At 36.7% G+C, this 23,418-nt stretch overlaps 3 protein-coding genes across 4 annotated transcripts in view; 2 read left to right on the top strand and 1 right to left on the bottom strand.

The window, feature by feature from the left end:
• Positions 1-23,418, top strand: part of LOC139970082 (uncharacterized) — an 892,672-nt gene that overhangs the window by 61,902 nt on the left and 807,352 nt on the right.
• The window catches only part of LOC139970035 (NLR family CARD domain-containing protein 4-like), a 545,770-nt gene that overhangs the window by 222,521 nt on the left and 299,831 nt on the right, over positions 1-23,418 (bottom strand). For 2 of the 3 annotated variants that reach the window (XR_011793895.1, XR_011793894.1), the window contains exon 10: positions 16,339-16,374. The exons of the other annotated variant lie outside the window; for it this stretch is intronic. The gene's annotated coding sequence lies outside the window, so the exon portion shown is untranslated. The remainder of the gene's footprint in view (positions 1-16,338; positions 16,375-23,418) is intronic. 3 annotated transcript variants of the gene reach the window in all.
• On the top strand, positions 948-14,592 carry LOC139969333 (sterile alpha motif domain-containing protein 3-like). The gene is made up of 9 exons (XM_071974210.1): positions 948-3,112; positions 6,101-6,330; positions 6,971-7,079; positions 7,733-7,900; positions 8,921-9,014; positions 9,939-10,283; positions 10,958-11,138; positions 11,663-11,748; positions 12,592-14,592. Exons 1-9 carry the CDS (start codon positions 3,102-3,104, stop codon positions 12,874-12,876), a joined length of 1,509 nt encoding a protein of 502 aa, XP_071830311.1. The 5' UTR covers positions 948-3,101; the 3' UTR covers positions 12,877-14,592.

Below are 23,418 nucleotides of genomic sequence, written 5' to 3'. Positions count from 1 at the left end.
TATAAATGCATATTATAGTGCGAAAGACTATTAACAGTTTAAGCGTTAAATACGAAAAACAGAGTCTTTCTTGCTATCGTTACCTTATTTCCCAAACTATAATTTAATCATCGATACATCGTTTAGATTTATAAACCAGTCGAATTAACCGTCCCAATAACACCAGTGTACATATGAACGGTGGAAGGGGGAGGGGAAGGGCGGACTCAGACCGATGTAAACAATAAGTATAATTGTAATTCACCGCTAGCTCGTTTTGACTAACTTAAGAATGGTTTGGTAAAATATTCAGAAATTGGCTTTCATATTGCCCAAAATATACAGACTAAAAACGACGGTGACCGTATAAAAAAATATCTGTAACAGGTTGTGATAATAAATAATCAATTACTTGAGATAACAACTAGTGTAAAATCTCTCGAAATCTTACTTGAGGCTTTCAACTGACACATTTAGGAAGTATATTGCTCAATAAATGTATATTTTAAAGTTTATGTGGAGAGAGTCAACTCTCATGCACGCAGCTTCAATCCAAATCACTGTAGTGTCGTGAGCTACCTACACCGTTGTGTTCATGTCTTTTATATAAACGGACCTGAACTGGAACTTACTTCTTGCACCCTCCTCCATTTAATCCACTCTGTAAGGGATTACGGTATGACGTCATCACTCAGTCACTAAAACATCAACCGTTCATTTTTACTAGTTTCATTATATCATGTGAAAACAGTTCGCTCCGAGTTAGTGTTTTTATGACACAGTGTATGCTCTCGTTTCACAGTGATTCATGATGCTATTACCCAACGGATACCCTCCTAAACCATCCCCAACCCCTCTCGACCCCAGCGAAATGAGTTTAATAATTGTATCATATCAAAGTATACCGGAGTAGAGATTTATGGTACACTCTAAAAAATAAACGGGTAGTTCTACACTGTTGTCAGGTATTTTAACACATGGATTGTTATTAAACACTGGAAAAGTGTATAATAAACATCCACAATGTAGTTTTACCATCACAAAGTGTAAACATAACCATTGCCTTGGCCATTACCCGATTAACGTGTACATATACCCCGAGGTAAAGCCGGTTTGTGTATTTCTGATCTTTGTGGGTAAATTTACATACTGTGCGTGTAATAAGACACAATGATTTATGTACATTTACACATTTACAGTGCTTATTTTACACTCACTTTTCAAAAAAGTACCCTTTTTAACCAATAGGGTAATTTTACCCACATAACATGTACTTTGCACGAATAATGTATACCTTAGTAACAAGGTGTAAAATAACCCTTCTTAGTATGTTGTTTTAAATCAAAAAGGGTATAACACCAACAACACTTATTTTGAAGTATCGTAAGAGGGTAGAATCACACAAGATAAGAGCTATTTATACACTTCATGTGGTTGTATTTGTTCTATACACTTGTGATTAGTTTAAAATGCCACCCTGGGGGAATAATCACCCAGTATTTATGTACTGAAGTATAAATTTACTCGTTCATGGGTTAATATATATCACTACCAGTATTTTCGGGTCTTAGCCCGTCATTATTTGTATGCACCCTATAGTACCCTACATGTACATTTTGGAACACAGAGCTGCCCCGGCGACTATAGGCCCAATTTCTAAAGTCCCAACAACCAATGCAAATTACTGTCAAAAGGAATTGGGGCGACAATAGGCCAGCTGTTTAGCTTGACATTTATTTATTAATAGCCTATATCGTGTTATAAATATACGGCAAACTGTACAGATATATGGAGTATCCCCGAATTTCCCCGTGGAAATGTCTGCATGGTTATTAGTAAAATAATAACTGTTTCTTATGTGGGGGTGAGAGGATATAAATGGAGTCGTAGGATAGGCCTATATGAAGTTTCGTGAAAGTTTAATAAGGCAAGACTAACTAATACAGTCAAAATAGCAAATGATCCTGAGGTAATGAACAGATAAGGAGCGGCGCCCAACCTATAAATACCAACACCTGATTAAGGGGTGCAGACAATTATCTATAAGATCTACATAGGTCTAACCATGGGCGCGTATGAGACGGGGTGAAGGTTTGCAACCCATCGATCAGAAGGTACCCTTTTCTTCAGACCAGCCGCTCTTTTTCGAGCATGCTAGCTTGTGTTGCGTCAGACCAACCCCCCCCCCCCCCCTCAACGAAGGTAGTCCCGTACGCTTATGTACATAACAAAACAACGGAAAGTATATAAGCTACTGCGATCATTTTCTCGAAACACTGAATCCCTCCCCTTCTGGATTGGCCCATGAAGACGGTTTGACTCACAATTCAAACTGATAGAGCCTAAACGTGAGTATTTCTCGAGACACTTGTTTACAAAATATTCTTAGAAGTACAGCTTGAGCTAGCTGGAACAATATTTTTGTCATGATTGTGTACGTTTAAGTGTTTTGTGCTTTTTCGCACGGCCAGCATACATTTATCCCCACAACGGATGATAACAATGCCTGGCCCTTAAACGTCGACCATAGCTGAAACATTTTTTTCATTGTGACTTCTATAGAATTTTCTACAATGATGTACTCATTCGTACTAGAAATAAAAGTTACGTTTGCAGCCAGGCCGCGCCGAGAGAATAATGACAGACTATACGTCTCAGAAGTGTTCTTACTTCTCATTGGTTAAAAACAAATTTCCTAAAACACTACTTTACATTAATTCACTGAATACAGCCTTTCAAGAATGTGGATGTGGTAATAAATATTGGTAAAAATGTAAAAGATTCAAAGTTGGTATTCCAGAAAATGGGTGCATATCTGAAAAATTAGAAAGAACCCCACATAATATCAAATGAAAGATTCAAACTTTAAGCCAATGACAAGTTTTCTTTCACAAAGGGTGGTTCGTTCGCGCTTGGCGCTTGGCGCTAACACAATGCCTTAGACCTACGTACGTACAGTACAGTATACAGTATACTGTCATCACTGCACTGCTTGGCGACCAATCCTAGTATTTCATAGTTTGTTCCCGCAGAAGCGCTTCGCCGTCACATTTGACGAGACTTGACACGACTGGACTTCACCTTCAACGGCCGCTTGTATTTTTATATGAATCTAAAGCAACATGTCACAAGTGTAAGTTGACGTTAAGCCCTTGAAAGAGTTGTTTGGTTTATAAAAGTACAGATTAAATAACTGTTATGCCTAGGCTTTACTAGCCTAACTGTTCTGCTACTTATTCGCCTATATAAGATTAGAAGACTTTATAACTAAGCCTAGGCTATGTCTTACAAGTAACAGCCACTAGTACAATGCAGGGCCTACACTGTGGCCTACCATTGTATCAAAGTTTATAAGCCTAGCTAGCGCAGGCCAAGACTGAACTATTAAAACTGAGTGTGCATTAATGCTGTGAGGTTTGTCCAGTACTTATGCCAAGCCATCCTAATAAAGCCTAGCCAAGGTTTTGTTAGATTAGGCCTTATGGCATCCTTGCAGATGCAAAGTTGCTCAATATGTAACACTTTCAGGACCATTACTTTCAAAAAGTTGTTACATCACATAAGATTCTCACATAGTATTGAACCCAACTTCTCCATAAGATGTGGAGTAGATGGTTGTGAAAGAAAATATCGGGTGTTCAGCACGTTTTATTCCCATCTGCGGAAATTTCATGAAAGAGTGTTCGATGTTAACATAAGGCATGACAGTAACTCTGGTGGGCATGAGGATACTGAAGTAGGCACAAGTCTAGTGACGGAAAACATTGGTTTAGAAGTTGATGATGTGACTCATAATTCGCATAAAAATAGTCTTGCAGAATCAACTGGAATAAGTGCTATCGATGCTGCTGCTCTGGGTGATGGATCACACATCAGAGAAATCGGTGAAAGATCCACGGAAAGAGACTTTGCTCTTTTCATCTTAGGCATGAAAGAGAAGCATAAACTACCACTTACTGTTACAAATAGCATAATATTAGAGCTATCTGAACTCATCTATAACAGTTCAAGGGATGATAGCACAGAGATCAAAGAAAAACTTTCAGCTTCTGGTTTCACAGTGGCTAAAAATCCTGATATCTTTAACTTTATCGATGAAAAGTTTGAAAAGAAAAATAACATCTTTGAAAAGTTGGCCTCAGACTATAAACAGACAGCTTTTTATAAGGAGCATTTTGGTTTAGTTGAGCCAGTTGAACATGTGCTAGGTTCCACCTGTGGGAAAGATGATACATTCATTTATGTACCATTGCTTGATACTCTAAAATGTCTTTTAAGTCATGATGATATTTTAGCAGAAGTTCTGAAGTCCCGTTCTAGACATGGGGACAAGGGATATGAGGATTACTGTGATGGTGAAGCATTTCAAAATCATCCCCTATTCTCTTTGGAGCCACATGCACTCCAAGTTCATTTTTATTATGATGATTTTGGTGTGGTGAACCCACTTAGAAATAAAGCTAACAGCTACAAAGTTGCTGCATTTTATTTTGTTCTTGGAAATTTATCCCCAAAGTTTCGGTCAAAATTGTCATCAATTCAGCTTGTTTGCCTCTGCTGTACAAGATTAATAAAACAGTATGGCTTTGGGAAAGTGCTCAAACCGCTTCTTGAGGATGTTAAAGTCTTAGAAAGTAAGGGGGTGACAATAACAACTTTAAACCAGGAGGAGTTTACATTCAAGGGTTGCATTAGTTTGGTTTCCATGGATAACTTGGCAGCACATCAGTTAGGAGGCTTTCAGCAACATTTTCATGCTGGTAGAATATGTAGATTTTGCATGGCAAGTAGTAATGACATTCAAGATCATTTTGATTCATCCAGTTTAATCGAAAGAACAAGTGTTGGTCACAAACATCAGGTGCAGTTAGTTATGGAAAATCAAGGTCTTAGGCATGTTTATGGAGTAGCTTCTAAATCTGTTTTGTCAGATTTGCAATACTTTGATGTAATCAGTTGTCTACCACCTGATCCAGCTCATGATTTGCTCGAAGGACTTGTTCCAGAATTAATGACGAAGGTTGTGACAACATTTATTCAGGATGGCTTTTTCACTTTGGAATCTTTTAACAGTGCTTTGAAGCTTTTTCCCTTTGGAAAAAGTGATCAGAAAAGCAAACCAACTTGCAATACCACTGCTAACCTGGGAAGTTTCAAAATCAAACAAACAGCATCTCAAACATGGTGCCTGATGAGATTATTGCCTTTAATCATAGGAAGCTCAATTCCAGAGGGAAATGAATACTGGGAACTATTTTTGTCACTTATGGATATTTGTGAAATTACATTTGCTCCCTCTATACCGTGTGAAATGGTTGCATACTTGGAATATTTGGTGCATGGATTTCTGGTTGCTCTGAAAGAGCTCTTTCCTGAAGATAGAATTAAACCCAAAAGTCATTACTTATTGCATTACCCTCGTTCAATATTGAAATATGGACCTCTTGTTCACTGCTGGACAATGAGGTTTGAAGCTAAACATGCATATTTCAAAGAAATTGCCAATAGGCAGAAAAACAGGCGGAATTTGTGTAAGACATTGGCAAGGCGTCATCAATTACTTATGTGCTATTATGGAGCTGGTCAGAATTTTTTGGATGACAAAATGACATCCAACTCAGGAGGGGACATTCAAAAGTTACATCAGTTTTGTGATGGGATTCAGAGAGCTTTGAAAAGTCAATTTCCAAGCATTGAAGAAGTGCATACATTAGCTTTTGTTGAATTACACAGTTCATTGTATGCAAAAGGTTGTTGCATGGTTCTAGAGGCAAGAGAAAATAGGTTGCATGAATTTGGCAAAATAGATGCAATCTTTATCAAAGGTGGTAAAGTGTATTTTGTTTTGATGGTTTTGCACACTATTGGTTACAGTCAACATTTCCATAGCTATGTATTGTGTTTTCAACAAAAATGGGTCATATTTGCTTATGAAGATTTTGCTTGTCATTTACCCTTATCAATTTACACAAATCAAAATCAGAGAATGGTAACACTTAAGTACTTTGTTTAGAGAAACATTAATACTTAAAATAGAGCATCTCATTCCTTATCATTGTTACTTTGAACTTCAAAGGTTAGAAGAAACAACTTTTTAGTTTCTATATATTTGTGTCTTCAGTGAAGCACTTAAACGGTACCATGTAACTTATGGATCCAGAAAAAGGGTTTTCTTATGTAGTGCAAGTGATGTAGAACCAGAAATCAAATCTCAATTTGGGATAAAGAAATTTCGGCTTCAGGTCTTTGATAAAGACTTTGACGACTGGGTGGACATTGACGGTGATATAGAAGAAGAGCAGATGGAAGATAAAGCAGTTAAACTGAATGTGATTGGTGAAAGAGATGAAGGTAAGTATAAATGCTTCTTGTACACGATTGCAGAAAGATTGTTGTCCAGAAAAATTTGCCTATCAGCAGCATGTTTATTACCATTTCATGAAGGAGCCTTATTGGCATAATGTGATGTGTGAACCCCATTTGGAACTTATTGGTACTTGGGTAGTTCCAAGGATAATATATGCACATAAAACATTCTTGTATGAATGTATGTACATTGTCATAACCTCTCCTCATGGCTTTCCCCCTACAGTATTGGAAAGTTTTGGGATATTTGACAGGAGGAAGTCACTATAGTATTCATATTTGAAATTTCAGGGAAGCTTTAAGATAAGAAATTATCACAGTCTGAAGGTATTCTGCAAGGGACAAATTGGTATGCCAAAGTTGAATACTACTTCAAATTTTCATTGTAACAGTTTACAGTTTGCAATATCAATCAAAAAGCATTACTGTCTAATGAAAGTGCTAATCAATATCAAATTGGTTAGCAGTTGAAGATTTAATAGTAAGTAGCAAATTGCAATGCAAATCCAGTTATTTTGTTTCTTGTACTTATGAGCAACACATATTTAATCTTTACATCCTGGGGTTTTGCAAATTAGAAAAATAATTTATAATACATATTTTGGACACTCCTTTCCTTTGTCAGTTGCATGCCTCAGTGCCAGTTCATTTACAAGCTCTTCAAGTTCAGATGACACCATTATATTGGCTGGAAATGAAAGAGATGTACCTTGTACCAGTGATGTTTCAGACAGGTAAGACATGTAACATTTCATGTTTGAATTATTATCCTACCTTGACAGAAGCAAAAAAGAGCTTATTTAAGGGAATAAGCAGTTGCCCCAAACTAATTTGCAATATCAGCTAAACCTTGCAAATTTCTGGTGCTGACCTTACAATTATATTTTATGGCATTTTAGAACATAAATATTGCATATAAAAGACAAATCTAAGAGTTATGGTGCATGAATTCAACAATTCAGTAACAAAAACATTGTCACATGAGTAGGAAGAGCCATAATAGAAATATTATACTACAGTATACTAATTCAAATCAGGGTGACTGCATTTTCTCTTTAAGCTATCACTACAATATATTAGGGTATGGGGGGTGGGGGGTTGGTGGAACTTGGTTGGTTAACAGTAAGTCCCACACATTCCCTAAAGAAGTTCAGTACAAAGCCCCTTATTTGAAGAGGCCATTTAATATGAAGTCACATTTTGCTAAGTACTGACATGCATGTTCAACAACTTACAGCTGAAGTAGTGAAAATCAAGCTGTTCAACCTGTGTCAAAGTATAATCTGTATTGTTCATGTAAAATTTGTTTAGGGTCACTTTATTGAAAGTGCTAATTCTATACATTTTGCTAATAAAGTTTTGTTTACCCTTTTTGCATGCTTGATAGTTTTCATGAAGAAGAAAAGTTCTTGCCATGGCCAAACAAGTTTGAGCTGCATCAAGATGATGTTAGGAGAGACATCTTGGTAGAACTATTAAAAGGGGGACCTGTCAGCAACAGAATTAAATCTGCTGTAATCCAAGCTACATTTGACAAAATGTGCTTGTTTACTGTGTAAGTACCTTTCCCTATTTGAATATTAATATTTTGTCTTTTCAATCACTAATGCTAAACCAGTGTACATTTTTGCCTTCAAATGTCATACGCATGCATAATGCACAAGTCTTTGGAATCTTGACTTTTCAACATCTCAGAATTACTAGCTTTGAAATATGTCAATGTGTAAGTATGCCATCTTTGAAATTGTGGTGTTATTTAACCTGGAACAATAACACCTTTGGAAGCCTGTATTTTCGCATTTGATTTTTTGCATATAAAGACGTCATGTGTCAATAACCTACAGATTTTAATATTGTGGAACCTTGGAATGATGTGGTTACAACTTTGTTAAAGTTCTGTTCATATTTTAACTTCAGATGGGGATATCCACATTACCAAAACAAACAAGCTCAGGCAGCGACCTCAAATATAAAATCATAGCCTTTTAGCTGACTCAGCCTGTCTGGGGGGAATGGGGGTGCTAGGTAAGGTACTTAGTACAAGCAGGACTTGATGGTTAGTGGGTAAATGGGTGAACTTTTCACTGTTATTATTAAGTTGCAAAATAAGTTGTTGATATTATTTTAAAAATGTAATTTTTGGTGTTTGTGTGTGTAAGGTTTATTTCACTCCCAGATCAACATCAGACTAAAACAAGGAATTAAGAATTACATAGTAAAAACAAAACAATTTAGACAATATATCTTCAAGAATGATACAAGAGACCACTATAGAGATAGTCCGCAGTATCCCGTAACATAAGAAATTTCTATTATGGGAGATCATTGGGCCTGTATGAGTCTCACCCAACCAAGCCCTGTCCTGCTGATATGAAGGTTAAAAACTGGAGCTTTTGGAGCCCCAGACAGTACCATCTTTTCCTTTCACTCCACATTTTAAAAAGGCTCCCCCATATACTAAATCCCCCCCAAAAGAGTTGGTCAAGTGGGTAATTGCCCCCCCCCCCTCCTAAATTTTACAGCTGGCACTAACCCTGTATGTGAATCAACTATAAAGTGATATTCTTTTTTGTAGGTATCCTACTACAGATCAATACAATACAGCAGCTAAAGCAGTCATAAAGTCCTTTCCAAACTTGGCAATCAAATTACCATTCTGTGAGCCTTATGTAAGTATATGATTAAGCTCTTCATTTATTATCTAGAAGGTGGGCGTATATGTACATATAAAAAGCACCTGACTAGATTGTGTAATTTCGACTACTTTGTACAAAACTACCACTACTAATGGTATCAGTCAAATTGGTGCTTTTCAGGTAGACAGGAGACTATTTTCACTGTATTTGCTTAATTGTCAAAAGCCATTTTTATATCCAGTAGCTGGTGCTAGTGAAGAACTATGTACAGCTGGATCTTTTTAATAAAGACATCAAATGATGGGGCATTCAAAACTAGATTGTTTCTCCTGCCATTCCAAGGGCAAAATCTTACATCCACTATAGATTAATTTTGCTGTTGGTTTGTAAAAGTACTTTTCAGTTTGAGGGAACTTAACTGGGTGGATGCAAGGGTTGAACTGCTGCAGCACAGGGTGGGTGGGGGAGGGGGGGATATTGTAGTCTGGGGTCTTGTATACATGCAGATGTTTGCACATTAGCCCCCTCCTGTGACATATATGTATACATACATATTCATATAATTTACTGGCCTACCCGAGAAGATGCATGAACCAGTACACATTGTGCATGCATCTGACATGAATGTCCAGATGTGCATACTTGTAAGATCAAGGTGTCTACTCTTTAAAATGGGTGAGGTGACATGATGAAACATGTGCATAAATTACATTGTGAGGTTGCCGAGTTTTATACCTAACAATAGTGTTGAAGTTTAATTTGAATTGTTCAGCTGTTTTTAAGACCTTGTAACAAAATTACAATATACTTTGTGTTCAAGTGTTCATCACAATTTCATAGCTCTTTAAATTACAAGTCCAGACTGAAGAAAGGTATTTTAACAGAATATGTAACATTGATATCAGATTATCTCATCATACTGCAGCTTCCATTCATTTTTGCATCTTGGTTTTGTAGGATGCATTGAAAAATGCACTCAAAGATAAGTTCAGAAATGAGAGGAGACACATGACGAGGGATGTAGTTGTGAAGAAGAGGAAGACATCTACACATGCAACAACTGACGAGGGAGAACGAAAAGAGGGAGCTGATTGGACTCTACCTGAGGGTGAAACAGAGGAGACTATCAAACTGCACATTAAGGAACTACAAAAGGAATCAACAAAGAAAAAACAAGACAAGAACAAAATTAAGTCATTAATGGCACTGACATTTGGAGAGAGAAGGAGACTTGTACTTGAGGAGAAACCACCAATAGCAGAAATCAGAGGCAAATTTCCTACTCTATTTTGTGCAGAACAGGTAATTTCAAACAAATGATTCCTAATTATTAAGACTTATGATTATAATGTTCTACACTGGAAATTGTTGGTTTGACGAAATCATAAGCCAATGTTAAGGCTTGTGTATGTAAGGGTGAATGAACTTGTGTTCATGCTGCATAGCTTGCTCTCAGGATTTCTCAGGAAGGGAAGCTTCCTTGAATCATAGCTGATATTCATGAAACACAGTGCAATAAGTGGAAAAATTGTCAGTTACTGGCTTCTTAAAAATCCCTTAGAATGTTGATTGCATTTGGTTAGTAGATGATTCCTACCTTTTTTAGTTCAAGAATCATTTGAGGTAGACAAAGTTCAAGGAAAAGGGTCATGAGTGTATTTTGCCACAAATTAACCTGCCAAGTGAGCTAATCATAGCTGTTTTATTTACCATGGAAGAAACACATTGTTAGCTTTGACAGGGACTTTCAAAAAGTAGGTGAATCTAAATACCATGGATGATATGTAAGAGTATTTGAATGTTTAGAATTTCTACTAAAATAGAGGTTTGACTGAAGAAAATCATGAATAACTGCCAAAACAAGATTCTTTTACTGACTTAATGATCTAACACGAATACTTGGCTGAAAGTTCCTGTTTGAAAGTTGTTTATTAATACAATGTCATTATCATCCTTTTTATTACCTTAATTCATAGATCATAGAAGATTTTTCAGCCATCATCAGTTGGGATGCAGTGTCGGAGATGTTCTACAAAAATCTTGATGACATTGCAGCAAAGATCATCACCTACAACACAAATCACTCAAAGGGCACTCTTCGATTCCTTGTTGAATACAACAACTTTATTCAGCAATTGACAGAAAAAGACAAAAGGGGTAAGTTAACATCTCAAAGTGCTGAGTTAATTACCAAAAATAATAAAAAAGTTTACTATTATGTAGACTAGGAGATATGTCTTAACAGTTTCAGTTGAGACAAGCATTTTGTCAGCTTCTTAAAATATAAATTAGTTAAACTGATGGCAGATGTTTGAAAACTTAAAAAAAAATCCAAGGTCTTTCAAGATAATGAAGAAAAATGTGGCCAATCCTGTTTCATATACAGGATAATCTGAGCTAAGAGACAAGTTGTGACCATATGAGGCAAAGTAGCAACAGTGTCGTCATTGGATGAATTAGATGGTTTACTGAATCCTGCAATAAAACATTAATTAAGGAACACTTCAATGTAGTTATTTTTAAGAGTGCAGAGATAAAACTGCATTGATACACTACATCAACTTACTAAATCATTATGTTATTTTCAGGAAATCAGCATGACATTTTTTACTGTTGTGTTACATTTTACATTCATTTACACTGAATGAAGACAATAACTTCTGTGTTTATTTCTGCTACAGATGCTACATGGACCGCAGCTCTCTGGATACTACCTGGCTTCCTGAAAGAAGATCGCAACTTTCTGTTTATAAACAGTGATGATGATGTAAGCTTCCCATTTTAACAACCCTTTCATTAGTTGGTGTATTATTTGTAAACTTGCAAAAGATGTAAAGAGTAATATGTCGATAACCCTTCTAAGGCCAAAGAAATCTATGCAATGCTGATCGGGGTGTGTGTGAGGCCTCGGTTTGTAAACACTATACCTCAAGAAGTGAAAGATGGTTTGCACTTCAAGAGTAATATGTAGATAGCCCTGGTGAGCAGATGATCCCTATTTTTTCTTTGAATTAAAAGATAACACAAGGTAACCCTTGGTGAGTAGGTGGTTCTTCCTGTTTTTGATTGTGATCAGAGGTCATTTGAGATCAACAAACATGAAAACCTGAACCCTTTAATTACCACCACATATCATGAATTGAATTTAGGTAGCATTTGGTAAGTAGCAAATCCCGAATGTTTTGTATGGAGGTCACAGTTCACTTGTCTTCAATTAGAGCCAAGTCTTAATAAAGTTGATCGCTGAAGAAATGATAGTTGGTTTCAAATTCAATCTTCTTATATAGGCACCTATTATTCGATACTCTAAGGCCAATGGCACTTCTGGTGATATCAGGTCAGCACGGTGGAAGTTGGAAAATCTGCCATCTAATGTTGCTTCATAATGGCAAGGAATCACTAAGTTATTTGACATTCTGGTTTATATATACCCTGAGTTATAGAAACATTCGCAATATTCATTTATAGCTAGAAATGATGCTTATTCAAATCAGCTCCCAAGTAATATTATCAAATGCAAGTTTAGTGTATGTGATTCTGAAGAAGCTGGATTACCTTTGAAAATGTGTTATCAGGAATTAATCATCCTATTTATTTCATTGTTTGATAGGTTAGCTCGGATGTTGAAATCAACACACCGGTCATAACATACACTGGGGATCCGCTGGACCCATCAAACATAACAATCATTGCAGAAAACGAAAAATGCAGTACTGCAGCATCTTTCCCTGAGGCAGTTCTAATCCTGCTGGCAACATATTATGTTTTCAACATACAGTATAACGGCAAAGTAAAAGGAACACTGACATTTCTGCAAAATGTTCTGCTGCAATGCAAAGACAAGGGGAAATTGCCTCAAAAGATCATTTCATTAATTGCAAAACTTCAAGCATGATTTATTTCATTTTGTGACTTTTCTTCAAGTTCTATTGTTTTTCTGTTATTTGTTGACCCAGAATTATTGTTAGTTATGTTTTTCAGATTGTTTGCTGGATTTGCATAGTGTTGTTTTCAGGGATTTAGTTTGTTAGCATAATTTTACAAGACAAATAATGTGTAAAATGATAATTTGGGTAATTCTTAATACACTTAAATGATATATAATACTAAACATTACAATATTGGTGAAACAGTGAGATCAGGGGCAACTACAAGTTTGAAGTGCTGTGACATGCCTTGTTATGACGAAGAGCAAAGTTGGGGGCGAAAATTTAGTTGGAACACTAATGCAACTTTATAAAAGGTGTCATATAGTAAAGTCAATAATAAGCTGTTAATACAATTAGAACTGGGTGTAATAAGAAGGCCAAACAGCAATTAGTTGATATTAAGCAAATTATCTAAGCCAGTAAATTTTTTATACATTCAAACCAAGATTGATGAGCATTAAGAATAGCAAATTGTGTACAGTAATATTTTGTGATAAATTGTGGGGTCTACAATAAACATAGAGGGGTATAGTGATTAAGGTTTAACGTTCAGCCTAGTTGAAGCAAGCTTAGTGTAGACTAATTGTATGCTAGTCTTCCTCAGTTAGCCTCGGTTACACTCAACACAGATGGTTAATGGTGATCATTCACAATCATAGGCCTAAACTTAAGCATCACCGTATCTTTGCTCGATTTGATTTTGTTTTTGTCAATTTATACCAAGACCAGGAAGTTGTTATCGATAATCTTTGTAATGCTTGATGCACATATAAATAAAATCATGGAGACAATTGCTGGAACAATTAGATCAGTGACAAGAAAGTTCCATATATTGTGGCTTGTTCTGTCACAACAAAATTTGGTTGGTGGGGTGGGGGTGGTGCACATAAACATGCACCACTCTAATGCAACTTTTTGAGTGTACTGTTGTATTCAAGATAAATCAACATGAAATGTTAAAGCACTAAGAACTATAATTAATCATACATTAGAGTTAAGGTATGTTTTAGAGTTATTAATTTACAACTTAGTAACATACAGGTCTTATCATGTAAACCTTTATTGTGTTGATGCAACATTCATGGCCAGTGAGAACTGATGGGTTTGATCATAAACAAAAGCATGTTGATGTACCTGCATTGATTTGCAAAGTTAGTTGTTTACATACAAATTGTTTTTATTAGTAAGTTATTATTGTTTATCTTAATATTCTCCAAGTTTCTCAATTTTTTGCTGAGCCATTTTATAAAAGTGGGAGTTATGGTCTTTTTTACCAATGTTATGCCAAAGTAATGCACTTTTTGAGTGATACCAGATTTTTAAGGTGACAGTGATACAGCATAATCATAACAGACAACCTGAAAGTAATATTTGTGGTCAATAGAGATTTATGTTAATGTTAAAAGATTGGCACACCTTAATTTTACAAATGTATTCATCGATGTAAATGAAAATTGTTACATGGTTTAATACCTGACATGCCTTGTAATGGGTTGTGGCAGTTTCTAATTGTTGAGAAAATGTGATCATACATTAGTAAATGTAACATTTTTTAGTCAAGGTTTTACTAGTATACACATATGTTACCAACTTTAAGTGTTGCTTCACCATATTGTACATTATGCATGAATATTCCTAGATTGATATAAACATGCTATTGCATTGATTATTCATGTCACGTTTATGCAGTGTAGTATTCATGTTTGAAGTTTCTAGTTTTCTCCTAATTTAACATTCTTACCTATTATATTAATTCAAGAATCTGCACAATTAAATTGCATTGTGTTATGTAGCCCAATGAAGGTATGCTGTGTTGGCCAAATATGGTCACCTTTGCTTAAAATTCTGAACTGTTTTTATTACCACTCTTGAGGAAATTTTTCTCACTGAGACATTCAGTTATCTTGTGTGCTCAATGTAGAATGTCTGTGAACCATTGGAGGGTAGTGACCTCCAGGAAAGTATTCTTTGAAAACATCTAGCGATTATAGCATGCTATAATTTTGGGCCAATACAGAATACCTTTAGTATAATTGTAAATTATGTGCAGCAGCATCAAAGAGGTAGTTGTACATCTTAAGCATAATAGTACCAAAAGATCTAATGGAATAATCCCACACATCAACACAACTAAGTCATAAATTTACACCTATATTGTTTAAAAGTAACCAAATAGTGGGTAAATGTGAGTCTTGCTTAGCAACTCAAATAATGGTAAATTGACACCTAAATTGTGTTAAAGTAACCAAATAGTGGGTAAATGTAAATCCTGCATAGCAACACAAATATGGGCAAATTCACACCTAAGTTGTGTTAAAGTAACCAAATAGTGGGTAAATGTAAATCCTGCATAGCAACACAAATATGGGTAAATCCACACCTAAATTGTGTTAAAGTAACCAAATAGCGGGTAAATGTAAATCCTGCTAAGCAACACAAATATGGGTATATTCACACCTAAATTGTGTTAAAGTAACCAAATAGTGGGTAAATGTAAATCCTGCATAGCAACACAAATATGGGTATATTCACACCTAAATTGTGTTAAAGTAACCAAATAGTGGGTAAATGTAAATCCTGCATAGCAACACAAATATGGGTAAATTCACACCTAAATTGTGTTAAAGTAACCAAATAGTGGGTAAATGTAAATCCTGCATAGTAACACAAATATGGGTAAATTCACACCTAAATTGTGTTAAAGTAACCAAATAGTGGGTAAATGTAAATCCTGCATAGCAACACAAATATGGGTAAATTCACACCTAAATTGTGTTAAAGTAACCAAATAGTGGGTAAATGTAAATCCTGCATAGCAACACAAATATGGGTAAATTCACACCTAAATTGTGTTAAAGTAACCAAATAGTGGGTAAATGTAAATCCTGCATAGCAACACAAATATGGGTAAATTCACACCTAAATTGTGTTAAAGTAACCAAATAGTGGGTAAATGTAAATCCTGCATAGCAACACAAGAAAGGGTAAACTTACAAATAAATTGTGTAAAAGTAACCAAAAAGTGGGTAAATGTAAATCCTGCATAGCAACACAATAATGGGTAAATTCACACCTAAATTGTGTAAAAGAAACCAAATAGTGGGTAAATGTAAATCCTGCATAGCGACACAATAAAGGGTAAATGCACATCTAAATGTGGTTATAAATACCCATACTTTGTGTCCACATGCGGGATTTACATTTACCCTATTTTGGGGTAAATAAACCCTTTTAGTTTTTACAGTGTAGATTTGAGTATAGATTTCTACAGTTGGCCTCCCCAACCCCTCCCCTTCCCACCCTGATGAGAAACGAAGTATACTACTCTTTTGTCTTATTTCTTTGTTTCACATTAATTAATACCTCTTTGTCTGTTATTAAAGTTACCGTTACTAATAAACAGGAACATGAATCTATGTCTCTCTTACCTCTTCTCCTGGTAGATTGCCATCATTGTCACAGGCCTGAAGGGAAGAGAAATATTTTATTCATGAAATTTTGAAATTGAATTTCAGGAAAACATAATATGACGAAGCAAAAAATATATAAATTTGAATGATATATCTTCACAAATATAACAGTAAACTATTCCTGGCAGGTAAACGCACATCTACATTGAATACCCTAAAGTCAATAAAGGAGACAGACTCGTCAATGTAAGATGCACGGACTTAATAACATGAATATAAACATCAGCTTTATAGGGAAGACATAGTTTTAAGCCCGTCATTAAACACTTAGTGACGTAATCAAACACTGAGTGACGTCATTAAACACTACAACCTTATGTTGAATTGGTAATTTGTACATGCACACATAATCAGTTTTCTTATATTTTACTCTCTTTGTTCAACGTTAGGCAAGGAACATTTAGACCAAAAAGCGACGGTCTGTAAATTAAGGAATATTTAGAGTGAGTTTATTTAACCGATACTCCCTGCGTGTCTATTAGTCCAGTATAGGCTGAAACCGCGTGAGCTCTTCATTGCTGTGTCTCTATATATTAGATGGACTCGGACTTGGTTTGCTCATATACTCTATAGAACGCTGTTCGGACTCGAGAGTACCATACCCGAACAAAGTGGTCTCGCACTGGGCTCGGAATCAGGACGTAAATGGACTCAACTACATCAGAGTGTTTCTTATACTATATGATATAGACATATTGAATGATTCTGATGGAAAAAGTATACTAATAACAATACGGACCATGTGAGAATAAAAGGCCCGGATGTTGCATTAAATTATCGTCAGCACTTGAATATAATCATGAAGATAAAACATTAGTCAATTTGCCGGGTGGTAAATTTTACAAAATCAACCACATTACTAGGAACTTTCAACACCCCCACCCCTCCTCCAACTCCGACCCAGGCTCCTTCGAGATACTATTTTTAAAATTTTATTTAGCCGTTATGCAAAATACGAAAGAAATACTACAAATATTTTAAAACCACTATTAGTTTAGATTCACCGTTGACTTTTTGTCATATGATAATGCTGCTGCCTATTCATACTACTGTACGTACAGAAGATGGTAAAAAAAGACGTTTCCAGGGATGTGCCCAGGATTTCCTGAGTGCCGGGTATACTGATCGCCGTCCTGTGGGAAGGGTCTAAGGGGAAAGGGGCTGTCCCCCTCCCCCCTTCGAATTTTGAAGGTGCTCAGATGCCAAATGCTGGCACTTTTAAGCACATACACATGTACTAGTTTTGACTACAATATACAATTTTTTTAGTGAAATATATTACGTACCTGGTAAAAGTTATTAGTTTGTTTCAAAGAGATTTTGCAAGGGACCGATTGGGAGCCGTAAGTAATGTTTCTCGCATGCGTAACTGATACATTAATAGTCTGTATGATTTTGGCATAGGCTAAGCCCAATTTATGTTGAATATATTGTTAGGAATGTCGGGATTTTAGATGAAAATAGTGCTGGGCGGGATTCACGATTTTTAAGACAGTGCTGGGCGGTAATTTGTAATGCTGTTCGGGGCCGCCCAGCGTGGGCACATCCCTGCGTTTCTTAAAAATGAAATAAAAACCTTAAATTGAATATTTTAGTTAAACTTTTAGGTAATCACCTCTCCTTTAATTTTTCTAGTATGTTAAAGTACATCGAGGTGATTTAACCTACCTAAAAAAAATCCATTTGTTTCTTATTTTAAAGTTAAACCCACATACGTCCTTTTATATATAAGCCTGCTTGGACCCACACATTCACATCAGTCACGTATATATATACATTAATCGAAATAAATCATGAAATATAATCAATAGGGATCCCTCAAATCCCATTACAACTCAAACTACTAGAACCGAAGAAGAGAGATAATGGAAGCACAATAGATTCATTTTGTTTTATATGTTTTTATCTGTCTGAATATTCTCTACTTTAAAGTTGAGAATTTGTATTGATTCACATTGCAATTACTTATATAAGGAGAGCATAAAGGAGTTTACATGCAGAGAAAGAAGGACAACAACAATAATAAGGAAATAAGACGAAAGTGCTGGGGTACGGGAGTGGAAGGGAGACTTCATTTAGTTTCATTTATTTTTACCATACCTCATAATATTTGTACCATGCCTAGTAACAAGGGTTCCTGACGTATATGTTGTATTTGACGATAAATACATCCTGGACAAATAAGTCCTCGTCGTTGGACAAATGAACATTAACACAATATATAATTATCGTTACTTCAGTTCTGGACCTAGCCCCCCCCCCCCCCTTCCGCCATTAGAATCTGTTATGAAGATGCTTTTCCATCTTTAATATGTTCATTTATATATTACACATTAAACCAGAGAAAGTATGCTATAACGATAATTAGGCAATACATGGATTTTTATGACCGATCGTCTTTAATTGGGTTCAAGTTTACTGAATCAGAATAATATAATTAAGTGCTACGTGTGATTACATTAATTACCACGTTTGCGCACAAGTCTATCTAACATTTACAGTTTTATAAGGTTTCGTTTCATGTTAAATTAATAACATAATACAACAACAGATATGGATGCTTCAGGAACACATGAATATGTTTCCAAATCAGATGAAAGGGCGTTGAAAGAGAGGAGTAGGGACAGTTTATTTCTACCACCAACAAAATACAACTTGATGAAGACTTTGTAATAACGTCATGGGGACTTTCTAACACTTAATGTGAGCGTGACAGGAGGTACACACTTGACAACATGTAAGAGTGTCGGGAAAATGAAGATCATATCCTAGATTAACGCTCTGACCTACCGTGACCTGTATTACATACTAATGTCCCATAACTCACTGATCTGTCACAGTTTACAACAATGTAATACAAAAAAACAACTGAATCTTTATGTCAATATCTGAAAGTTAGAATTTCAACAAAACTAGTTAAGTCTCTATAGCTATGCATGCTGTAGCACTTTCATCCAAGTATACGAACATGTCTTAGCCCCCGTATCGACTGCAACAGAATACATATAGCAATATACTATATATATGACTATGTGTTGTATTTTATACCAGGCAGTCGTATCTGTAAATCAGCTTAGTCTGTATTTCAGACAAATCCCTCTTATGACATCGTCAAAGGTGATATTTTAGTTATAGCATTGCTTATACCATTTCGATTGCGAGGGATAATTCTTTCATCAATAACAGTGTACAAAAAAATTAGATTAAAAATCCCCATAATTATAATCTGCAACATTAACAGCTCTTCCGTTAACTAATTATTCCTTTTAACGTTTTGATTGGACAATCTATTATATTGAGAAGACATGCACTATTCGTATGGAACACCCATTGTATCTTGCACTTAAGGTATTTTAGTTAAAGCCAACAGAAATGTACACAATCTTAATATCTTGCCCCAAAGAATGAAATAAAGCCCTTCAGTTATTTCTTCTTTGCGTTGCTGTAAAGTTTATTCAAACAGAATGACTAGAATCCTTTTTGTCTACTGCACATATTAAAGCACTTTAACAAAATGCAGAAAGCAATATACGACAAAGGCTTAGAATATATATATCTGCGACGCAAAAAATAGATTCATGTACGTGATCTTTTTCAACATTGTGTCCGTTTACAGCCGGCGTCACAAAATACGTGTCCAGTTCTTTGGTTACTATGGTATCTAGAAAACAGAACGAAGCAGTAGTATAATTGCTCCCACATGCTGACTGGTAATATAGTTTTCTTGTGTAAATGTGCGTGGGAAGTGATTTAATCACAGCTCCACCGAATCATCGGTAATGATTTACTCCACAGAGAGAATCTTGTGCCACTAAAAATATATTTGCAAGACCTTCTTCTAAAGTTTATTTCAAACCACGAATATAATATTTTCAAATTACAAAATAGTCTTCATTTTTTTTCTTCATTTTATCATTAAACGTATCACTTCTTCCTTCATTTATGTCAATCGCCAAAATGTCCACCATTGCACTCTGGAAAACAGTGAGTCTGATGTTCAAAAGCAATTTCGTTTATCTATGCACCCCACACACAAATAATAGGCAATAAAAAAACAGTTTCTGGTATGACTTTAAAACCATACTAAGAACAACAATGTTGAATCGCGCTGCTTCGCATCGGTCACCATCCGTTACAGCAGTGGCGGAGATTTCTTGTCAGAAGTGGGGGGGGGGGGGGTTGCAGGCCATTGATGAAATAAAAAGTCATAACTGCTGGCTCACTATCTAGGTGGAGCGCCACCATAAGTTGGCGCGAAGTGCACAAGAATTTTTTGGCAAATATTGCCTCCCAGATTGCAGTAAATGGCACTGCCCAGGCCTTGAAAAGCTGCATTTAACCAGGGGCGTATGCAGGATTTTCTAACCTGGGGCGCGTATTACTATCTAAGCGGAGCGCCACCATTAGTTGGCGCGCAGCGTACAAGCAAATTTCTGGTTTTGGTACCCCCAGATCACCGGAAATGGCACTTCTCGAGCTGGAAACTGACCAACCATATGTACACTTTTGCCTGAGAACCAAGTTTTTTCCAAATACTTTTTTCTCATCTAACCTTTTTGAAGATTGTCACCAGTCACACACGTTCGACTTCATCACATATCCTGTGGATCATTGCTTTTGTAGGTGATTCTTCATCGCGGCCCACAATATCCGTCAGCCCCACTGTTCAGAATTTGAAAATTCACAATTCTCGTGAATAAATTCACTTCAAAACATACCCATAATGTTGCACAAAATATCATCTATGGACAAACGATATAGAAAAACCTCCTTCAAACCCTAACAGACGGGTCAAAATTGCACGAGTATGATGAAGTATGTTGAAGAATGTTGGTCAGGGAATTTTCGAAAATTCAGACGGCTACTAAAAAATTTCGTTGAAGGAAATAAAAATATACCAGATATTTCCGAAACCGAACGCTACACACATCGACAGTTTTGAGCTAGGGCGCAGATCAGTCTTGGATAATGGTGGGGACGCGTGTCTGTTCTATGACACTATCTAAGCGGAGCGCGACCATGGGTTCGCGCGTAGCGTGGGATTTTTTTGGGCAAATATACCTCCCAGATCGCCGGAAATAACACTTCCCAGACCTAATGATGCTCCTAAACCTCCTTAAGTTTTAGATCTCATGGCTTAGAAATTTAGTTTGGAGAAATACATGGGCGTCTGCAGAAAGAAAATCAGGGACAAATAATCCAAGTACACTTATGTATATACGATGGGTCTGGGGTCCTCTCCCAGAAAACAAATATAGACTGCCGCAAATGCAATTTCCGTCCTATATTTAACAACTGTGGATAACATACAATAAAATGAGAACTGCTGCATGTCATTTGCACAATGCTGGATCCAACTGCGCCAAAGTTCAATACAGGGGAACTTGAAATGCAGCTACTGGTCAAGACAAATTGGTGGGGCCACGGTATATCATGTCCCCACTACTGAAAAAGTTGGTGGGGACGCGTCCCGCTGTCCTCACCAGGATCTGCGCCCATGGTTTGGAGGCTGTTTATCGTGGAACGCCATTTTCATGCTCACTGATATGATGTGATATCTGCTGTTTGCTTTACAAATTCGAATAATTTTGTCACTGTTCCTCTTTCTCTTCCCGTTTTCTTGCCGTATTTTCTACTCCATCCTTTTCTCCTTTCAGGGGCGTAGCGAAGGTTTTTTTTTGTTGGGGGGGGGGTGTGGAGAATTTGATTTGCCGACGGATCTGGAAGTGGTGACTGAAATGGGGGAGGGGTCTAAGGGGAGGTGGTGTCCCCCTCCCCTTTGACAATTTTTTAGTTTTGAAACGTCCTTAGATGCAATCTGGTGCATATTTTAAGTCAAATTTGATTTGCTGACGGATCTTGAAGTGGTGACTGAAATGGGGGAGGGGTCTAAAAAATTTAAGAAAATCTTAGAAAATTTAAGAAAACTTTTAGTTTTGAAACGTCCTTAGATGCAATCTGGTGTATATTTTAAGTCAAATTTGATTTGCCGACGGATCTGGAAGTGGTGACTGAAATGGGGGAGGCTCTAAGAAAATTTAAGAAAATTTTTAGTTTTGAAACGTCCTTAGATGCAATCTGGTGTATATTTTAAGTCAAATTTGATTTGCCGACGGATCTGGAAGTGGTGACTGAAATGGGGGAGGGGTCTAAGGGGAGGGGGTGTCCCCCTCCCCTTTGGCAATTTTTTAGTTTTGAAACGTCCTTAGATGCAATCTGGTGCATATTTTAAGTCAAATTTGATTTGCCGGCGGATCTGGAAGTGGTGACTGGAATGGGGGAGGGGTCTTAGGGTAGGGGGTCTACCCATCCCCTTTGGAAAATTTTTAGTTTTGAAACGTCCTTAGATGCAATCTGGTGCATATTTTAAGTCAAATTTGGCACGGAAGAAGCTCCCGTTCTCCTTTTCTCTATTCAGCTTTCCTTCTTTCTTCCCCTTCCGCTCTCTTCACCTTTTCTCCTTTTGCCGACAGACCCAAAATTTGCCGACAGCGACCAAATTATTGGGGGGTGTGACACCCCCCCCCCCACACCCCCCCGCTCGCTACGCCCCTGTCTCCTTTTCTCTCTTTCTTCTTTTTCTTTTCCTTCCTTCACCTCGTTGAAGTTGGCAAGTGTATACAGTTTCAAAGCTATTCAACAGCAACAAAACGTTATTTTGTGTATGTCTGTTGTGGGTGAAGTTAGCGCTATGAGCTACAAGTTCCAATGCGCAAGGTGGGGGAAAGGGGCTAGAAATAATGTGTGGGTCAATTCTAACTCGGTTTTCGGTCGTTAATTGTTGATGTAGCCTACCAGGTAAAAGGTTGAAATGACTTTTACAATTTCAAATTAATAATTTGATTTATTTTTCCATTTGGAGCACATAACATAGGCTATAACAGAACATTACTGGCAAAAACTAGGGGGGTTTATTGTGTGGGCCAGCCCCCCTCTTCAAAAAGTGGGGGGTTAAACCCCCCCCCACCCCCCTGTTTCTCCGCCACTGCGTTACAGAACCAGTTCATCCTCATTTCTGACCTAGAAACTACAGGTATT

This window comes from Apostichopus japonicus, chromosome 7, assembly GCF_037975245.1.
Source record: "Apostichopus japonicus isolate 1M-3 chromosome 7, ASM3797524v1, whole genome shotgun sequence".
NCBI lineage: Eukaryota > Metazoa > Echinodermata > Holothuroidea > Aspidochirotida > Stichopodidae > Apostichopus > Apostichopus japonicus.
The sequence above is the reverse complement of the archived record's forward strand: the minus strand, read 5'-3'. Positions and strand labels throughout refer to the sequence as shown.

Coding starts and splice junctions, on each gene's coding strand:
- LOC139969333 (XM_071974210.1), top strand. Junction 10,284..10,957: donor CTCTATTTTGTGCAGAACAG/GTAATTTCAAAC, acceptor CTTAATTCATAG/ATCATAGAAGATTTTTCAGC. Junction 11,139..11,662: donor GACAGAAAAAGACAAAAGGG/GTAAGTTAACAT, acceptor TTTCTGCTACAG/ATGCTACATGGACCGCAGCT.